At 34.1% G+C, this 8,446-nt stretch overlaps 1 protein-coding gene across 1 annotated transcript; it reads left to right on the forward strand.

Annotated features, from left to right (window-relative positions):
- The first annotated feature begins 5,309 nt into the window (after positions 1 to 5,309).
- LOC18424590 (uncharacterized) lies at positions 5,310 to 7,997 on the forward strand. The gene is made up of 2 exons (XM_006829175.4): positions 5,310 to 5,998; positions 7,699 to 7,997. Exons 1-2 carry the CDS (start codon positions 5,366 to 5,368, stop codon positions 7,774 to 7,776), a joined length of 711 nt encoding a protein of 236 aa, XP_006829238.1. The 5' UTR covers positions 5,310 to 5,365; the 3' UTR covers positions 7,777 to 7,997.
- Positions 7,998 to 8,446: the final 449 nt, after the last annotated feature.

Below are 8,446 nucleotides of genomic sequence, written 5' to 3' on the forward strand. Positions count from 1 at the left end.
AACTGTAGAACGTAACCGTTGAACCGATGACACGCATATGACAGTGAGAGATTAGGACAGGGAACGTATCTTCCAAGTGATACCCTACGAACATCAGGTGAGCTGTCACCTACAACAAAACCAAAGGAACACATTCGATGGGCCATAGGAAGTAGGACCACACCTAACGTCAAGTGGAATGTTAATAACCTTTAACCAGTGTTCAAACCAAGGTATCGAGCGGACTAGTCGGTCTTGGCTTGATCCGATTAGTTCGACTCATTTCGACTAGTTCGGTTGATTTGTGCTTTAATGTTTTTAGAAAAATGTAATTTCGGTAAAAAAATCTCAAAAAACACAAAAAATTTCAAAGAAATTGTAAAAAATGTTTAAAATTTACATGTATTATTATTTTTATATTGTCACAAAAAAAAAGTAAAAAAGAAATATTATAAATATAATTGGGTTTAAGAAAAAATGATTAGATACCTGAAGCAGTACTTTTTTTCAGTGATCAATATATAATAAATATATAATATATATAATATGTAATCAATATATACTACATAATATATATTATATTAATAAAATAAAAATATAATATATAATATAATATGATATGATATAATATGATAATATATTATAATATATTATTATAAATTATTATAATATTTCAACTCAAGTGTTTTGGGTATTTTGGAATTGAATAAAAAATATAGGTAAAATAACGTTTCTTTATGACAATTTTGATAAATTTCTATCTCTCATATCTTTCTCTCTCTCTCTCTCATATGTGTGTCTATGTGCCCCTCAAGGGTGGTGGTGTAGGTAATCTGATTGAAGATCAAAATAAGATGTACAACGAATAAAGTTTCTATCCCCCGAGTTAAGGGATTTATGGGCTTGGCACCCTATCGGGCCTGTCCAACTCTGGCAGTTTGAGTCTACTCACCCAAAACAACAAACCCTACAGTCAAAAATAAAAATTTTGTAATAATAAATAAAGTTTTAAGTACAGAAATAGAATAAGAAAAATTTGTTTCATACGGGCTATGCGGTCCAGAGGTATAAAGCATCCATCTTAAAGATGGATGCAAATAGGTAGTTCACTTAAAAACAAGTTTAACTAACAGTCCGAATATAATTATTATTTTTATTTATCAAAAAAAATTCATATTCATGATCTCCAAAAAAAATTTGGATCAAATTATATTTAAAAATATATTTATTGCCAAGCTTGCATTTCTACAATATGCGGGCTAGCAGCATAGAAACTGCATCCATAGTAAGAAAAAAGAAAACAAAAAAACAAAAGAAAAATAAAACAAAGGAGAAATACATAAAAAATATTATAAAGACAACTTTCTAGATTTTGCACTCTGCACTGTTATACGTTTTTTTAGAACAACTTTGTAGATTTTGCACTCGCGAGTTTTGGAACAAAACCGTGGGACCTCCTTCCCCCTTCTAACAAAAGTTTAGTTTAGAGGCGAGTTTGGAAAGGCACTTTTCCCCTTGAAACTGACAGGCCTATGCCACCACATTACTCGGCGCCAAATCTACCTATCCTCCTACCCACTGCTCTTTCCTCTGCTAAAGCTACCCCGTACCTTGGAAGAAAATGGTAAGACACGGCTGCAGCCTGTAAAGCCTCATTTCATTATTCATCTAAAATTGCTATTCATGGAAAACTTTACCATCAATATTATCTGACTTCAATATTATGGGTGTTTAAAAATAAAAAAAAGTTTTTAAGCTTTAAAAAAGAAAATTGTTTCATGTGGGCTGGACCGCATTTCTACATATGGGGTCCAAAAAGTAGGAGTTCCACTTAAAAAATAATGAAAACTAATGTCAAATGTTTTCTTATTAGAATTATTATATCTATTTTTTAAATTTTATTTATTTTTGCATATTCATGATCTTCATGTTAAAGATTACATGTCTTTAAAATTACGTCTTAAAATTCATCTCAAAAATAGATTTATTAAGAGGACCGCATTTCTACATATGCCGGCTTGGCTGCATGGATACTGGGTCCCTTTAAAAATAGTGTATATTCTTACATACTATCTAGACTCTCTATTCGGTCATAAAAAAAAGGTATTCACATATCCACAAGATCTATACCTTTTTTGAGTTTTAAATATTATTGTTGGTGTTGAAAATTGATTTTAGAGCCATCATAGATATTTTTTTTATCGAAAGTGCTTTCCGGACAAGGATTTAAGTTGAGACTTTATTTTATTTTCATCAAGATTGGGCCTTATAGAAACTTTATCCTAAAAAAAAAAAAAAACAAAAGAGAAAAAAAAAAATTATAGATACCTCATTGATCCCAGTTTCTAAGCATGCCACCCCTAATAATTTATAAATAACACTCCTAACTCCAAAATGTTTTCCATTTGCAACCATCCCCGAAAATAAAAAATAGGCATGCCACGCCTCTAATAGTTTATAAATCACATTCCTAACCCCAAAATATTTTATATTTTCAACCACCCCCAAAGTTACAAAATAGGCATGCCACCCCTTAATAGTTCATAAATCACACTCCTAACTTAAAAACATTTTATATTTGCAACCGCCCCAAAAAATAAAACGACCTTGTTTTTGGACCAAAATCCCGCTTTTTAGGTCATGTTTCTGCTTTCTTTCTAAGTAATCCGATAAAAAATTTACTAGAATGGTACAACGATATAAATTTGATCGACGTGCGTTTTGTGCTGGACCAACTCTATAATAGCTGTGTTCGTTTCGAAACAACACAACTTGCATAGAGAGCCGGTACAACACAGTTTTTATGCCCGGGTAGCTCTATTTTCAAGTTGTGCGGGACTGACACTTCTTGGGTGTCTCCTTTTAGAACCAGGAGTTACTAAGGGGGTATATTGGTAACAAATTCACTTTTTTACTTCAACATAGTTATAAAGAAAATTAGGGTTGAGAAAGAATGATAGGAGAATAGTTATAAAGTACAAATTTCGGCGGTTTTTATAAATTTTTCTAAGAAATAATTATCAGCTCTCATCACCTGTTACTAAGGTTATCATGTGATACGCTATGAGTAAATAAATAAAAAGAGCAAAAGAATAAGTAAAAGTAAAAGTTGTTTTCCATATCTTATCTCTCTCCTTGCATTGCGCGTGTCGTGTCCTGTTGTAATTATTGCCAATTACATGGTATCACATGGACCTTGGCCCCACGCCAGGTTGCATTGCCATTCTATGAAGTGTAGAGGGGCTACTTCCACACAACTCACACCATTGCTTTTTTTTTTTTTTTCTTGTCTGCTGAGCTATTCACACAATATTTAAACAGCTCACTTATACCTGAGTAAATTTGAGCCAATAATATGTTGAAGTTGAACAATAAATTACTAAGTGGATTCAGTACATTTTCATATCCGAATAATACTCTTCACTCGACCTACAAATTATTTAGGCGGGGTTCCTCTTGGAATATACAAATGAAATAGTTTATATAGTGTCGATGATTTAAACAATTAAATTAAAGCCCATCTCAAAAATTCACTAGAAGAGGTTCTTTTGATGCCCATATATCCTGAAATTGATCATGTCAACACAAGATGCATGGACATGAAAAAAAAAATGGATTTAAAGTTTTGAAAATAGTGCATCTTTTAACGCATTTTTGGACCGTCAATTTTCAAGATGTTTCATGCGAGCTGAACCGCAATTCTACAATATGCGGTCTAGAGGTATAAAGCATCAATCTTTACGATTGATGCACATAGGTGATCCATCTAAAAACAAGTGTAATTAACGGTCCAAATGTTTTCTAAATTTAATTATTCTTTTTAGTTTTCAAATTATTGTTTTTTTCATATTCATGATCTCCGTAGTAAAGATGATATATTCTCTAAAAATTAGGAAAAAATTATATTTAAAAAAATATATTTATTTCCAAGCCGGCATTTCTACTATATCTATATATATATATATATATATATATATATATATATATATATATATATATATATATATATATATATATATATATATATATATATATATATATAGGAAAACACTACGCAACGCCTGTAGGCAAAAATAAACAGCGATTTCGCTTACCCCCATCACCGTCCAAAGTTCATCGCACGGTAATGATTGTCCGGTAGTATTTTATTTTTCATTTTTTTTCTACAAATCGGAATGGCATAAAATTTGGAGCATGTATTCATAAAAAATAGGGGAATCTTCTATAATTATATAAAAAATATTTTACATGAAAAACTTTGACCAAAATACCCCCGAAAATTTTCGGAGGTATGTTGGTTAATTTAATTTCATGGATAATTTTTTTTATATTTTTATTAGATGTGCCTCAACAAGATGTACATACCTTCCAAATTTCAAATCATTCCGATTTGTAAAAAAAAAATGAAACATAAAATACTATCGGACAATTGTGACCGTGAGATGAAATTTGGACAGTGATGAAGGTAGACGAAATCACTATTTATTTTCGCCTATAGGCGTTGAAAAGGCTTTTTCATCAATATATATATATATATCCCAACCCATACATGTCTATTCTAATTCTTATTTTATTTTATTTATTTAAAAATATTTTTTAGTTCACTGATTTTGACCGATCGAGACCTAATCCGGATCGCCAATATAGTTGTCTGGCACAAATATACGGGTGAATGATACACTCCACCGATCTGAGTTTTAAAATATTGTGCTAAAAAAACAATTGCTAGATTCATATATTGACGAGTCATTAGTTTGCCACCGTAAATTTGTGCTAAAATTTCATTCAGGTGAGATGAATCCAAAACAAATATAAAAATAAATAAATGGAGTGAAAAAATATGATAGAGGTTTATGTGTAAAAGAAAAAAGTATATAATAAGGCCATTTATCTCTAGTACAAGGCGGTGACAATTAATCTTGACTATTAGATAAAAAATTAGTTAGATGCATATATTCCATCTACCAAATTCAAAGAACAAAATAAATCTTCTGGAGTTTGTGACACACCAAGCCATCATATTTTATATCGGATCGTCATAAATAATAGTAAGTGGTCTCATTGTTTACTATCCCTTTATAAAATTCATTGAAGGGGAGTTGTAACTATAGCATCTTTTCGAAGGCGACTTATTACCTTATTTTAGGTGAATTATTAAGGAAAATTAAACACCAATTGCGCAGATCATTGAGAGGCAACAGAAAGGAAAACAAAAAGAAATAGCCCCAAATGTTTAGTACTAGATGTTATTGCCTTGTGTCTCAATAAACCTCACCAAACCCTGGCCCCACCCCAGTTGTATTTATTCACATTTCAGAGACGATCGATCCACCACGCTCACAGCCCCTGCAACTCCGATCTGTCTCTTTTCTCAGGCTCGCGCAGGATGGCTACGCAGCGTTCGAGGCTCTTCCTCCTGGCTTTCCTCCTTTTCGTTGCCGCGATCCGCTCCCATGCCCAATCTCCGGCCGCCTCTCCCTCCACCACCTCCACCCCCGCCACCCCTGCCCCGACCACCCCCACCACCCCTGCTCCCGTAGTCGCCGCCAAGCCACCTGCCCAAGCAGTGCCAGCGCCTGTCATCGCACCTGCAGCCTCTGCACCTGCCACGACAGCACCGGTCGCCGCACCAATGCAACCACCTCCAGCGCCTGTTCAACCACCAGTTGCCTCCCCACCGACACCTGTGCCTGTAAGCTCGCCGCCCGCACCAGTGCCTGTCAGCTCGCCTCCACCTGTGCCGGTGCCGGTCAGCTCGCCGCCTGCACCAGTGCCTGTCAGCGCACCACCGGTTCCTGTGCCAGTGAGTTCGCCCCCTACTCCTGTGCCTGTGAGTGCGCCTCCTGCGCCTGTACCAGTTAGTTCACCTGCGCCTTCACCGACTAAGTCGAAGAAGAAGAAGAAGAAGAAGCATTCCAAGGCGCCCGCCCCTGCCCCTGTTGTTGCGAGCCCGCCTGCGCCGCCGGTGGCGCCAAGCCCTGCAGAGGACGTGGTTTCGCCTGGACCTGAACCTGATGGGGTATGCACATTTACGCTTCATTCTGTTTAGTGATTGACATGTTATCTATGCTACATTGCCATACCATGCGCACTGATGTTGGAGATGAACTGCTTTCCTCAGCCGTTCATGATGACTCTTCTACACTGAGGATTCCATTGACCGTCCATTCTGTTATGAACGGTTGATATGGCAAGGGGGTGAATCGTTTCCGTACAATAGTTTATGGATGAAGTTTCTATAAAGCCTAGGCTTCATGAAAACAAAATAAAGACCCATCTCATATCCTCATCCGAAAAGTAATTTTAGCAATAGAATCTCTATGATGGCTTTAAAATCAATTTTAAACGCAGATAATAAAATTTGACCTTTAAAAAATGTACAGATCATGTGGATCTATGAATACTTATTTTTGGGATGAAATGGACAATCTAGATAATTTGACATACACTATTTTTAGCTCTTTAAATACTAATTTTTCTTCATAACCGCAATGTTCAAGCTGAGATGATCAATATTAAGGTTTTTCAATGAATGAATTACCATTTTCAATGAATCATGAGGTGAGGCTTTATTTATTTTGATAGAGCTGCAGCCCTATCAAACCATTTTCCATAGTTTTTAGCAGCTTTTATTTTATTTTTTTTATTTTTTTTATTTAATGAGGTTTTTATAAGGGCTAGGTTTTATCAAAACAAAAAAAAGCCTCATTTTAAATCCTCATTTGTAAAATACTTTGGTTTAAAAAATCTTTATGATCGCTCTAAAATTAATTTCCAAACAGGACTATAAAATTTTGAAATGTTGATAGCACTTGAAATACTAATTTTCTTCATAACCGCAATGTTCAAGTTGAGATGATCAATATAAAAGTTTTTCAATAAATGAATTACAATTTTCAATGAATCATAAGGTGAGGCCGTACTTATTTGATAGAGCTGTAGCCCTATCAAATCATTTTCCATAGTTTATTAGTAGCTATTTTTTTTATTTTTTATTTTTATTATGAGATTTTTATATGGGCTAGGCTTTATCAAAACAAAACAAAAGCCTCATTTAAATCCTCATTTGTAAAGTACTTTGGTTTCAAAAATCTCTATGATAGATCTAAAATTAATTTCCAACAAGGACTATAAATTTTGAAGCTCAAAAAATGATACACATCACGTTGATTTTTTAACACTTATTTTTAAAACAAAATGGATAGTTTAGATAATTTGTTACAATATAATATGGGGAAAGTATAGAATGCTACTATTTACTTTTGGGATAAGGTGGTCGCATTGATATTGACTATTTGATATGAAATTGGGTGGATGCAATTATTCCATTGACCAAGCTCAAATTTCAAAAGAAATTTTTTCGAACTTTGTAGCACATCCAAGCTATCAAATCATTGGATGTTTGTAAGTAATTGTGATTATCTTGTATAAAAGATAAATGGTCTCATTGTGTAAAATTCCTACAATATATACTATTTTAGGGCTTAAAATCTTAATTTTCTTTCGTCACCATGATGTTCAAGTCTAGATGATCAATGTAAAGGTTTTCCAATGCTAAACTTCTGATTTTCCATGAGTTATGAAGTGAGAATTTGATTATTTTGATAGGGCTGCAGCCCTATCAAACCATTTTCCTTTTTGTTTTCTTTTTTTCTCATTTATTTGTATGTATCTTTAATGATGTCCATATTCACCTTTTTTTTTTTTTTTGTTTGGCAGAATGGAGCAATGCGGGTTCCAATTTCAAGGCTGATGGCTGGTCTGGCATTCATCGCCCTCGTTGCTGTTACCATTTAGGGCTATTAAGTCTTCTATTTTTTTTTTTCCCTTGAAATTTTTTAGAGTTATTGGGTTACTTTTCTTTTTGTTTAGTTTTGCGGTGGTGAATTTTCCCCTTTGCTTAGGGGGAAATCGAGCATACATTATTCACTTTGATTCTTTCAGAGGAGCCTTTTATTTTTTGTTTTGTATGGCAGGATGGCTTGTGCTTTATTCATAAATCTCTATCATCTTCTCCATTTGTCTTCTTATGTTTTTGTTTACTATTTAATGTTGGAAAATAATGCTTATCACCTTCGATTATGGACTATGGACAATTCTTACAGTTGGACATGTACAGTTTTGCCCAACATGATGGGTGCACTTATTTAAAGGATGGCAGCTGTGAAACCTAAATAGTTTAATACAAGAGCTACAAGAGCTATATTTTCATTCTTTATTGAATTATTAGTTTTAAAATTGTCTCCATTTAAGTGGTTCAAATTAATGCTTTAGAACCCGGTGATTTTTTATCTAGATTGCAGACTGCGCCTCAGAAAAGTATCCAAGCCCACACTCCCCATCCCTCCCCTAAATCCCCCTACATGAACCCTTATTTTAGACTTTGTTTGTTATTTTTTCTTTTGGGATTTGTTTAGGATAATCTATTGTCGATCTACCAATTCACTACAAATATTTGGGTGGACGA

The sequence above is a fragment of the Amborella trichopoda genome, chromosome 12 (genome assembly GCF_054954075.1).
Source record: "Amborella trichopoda isolate Santa Cruz 75 chromosome 12, AtrichopodaSantaCruz75HAP2 v2.0, whole genome shotgun sequence".
Taxonomy (NCBI): Eukaryota; Viridiplantae; Streptophyta; class Magnoliopsida; order Amborellales; family Amborellaceae; genus Amborella; species Amborella trichopoda.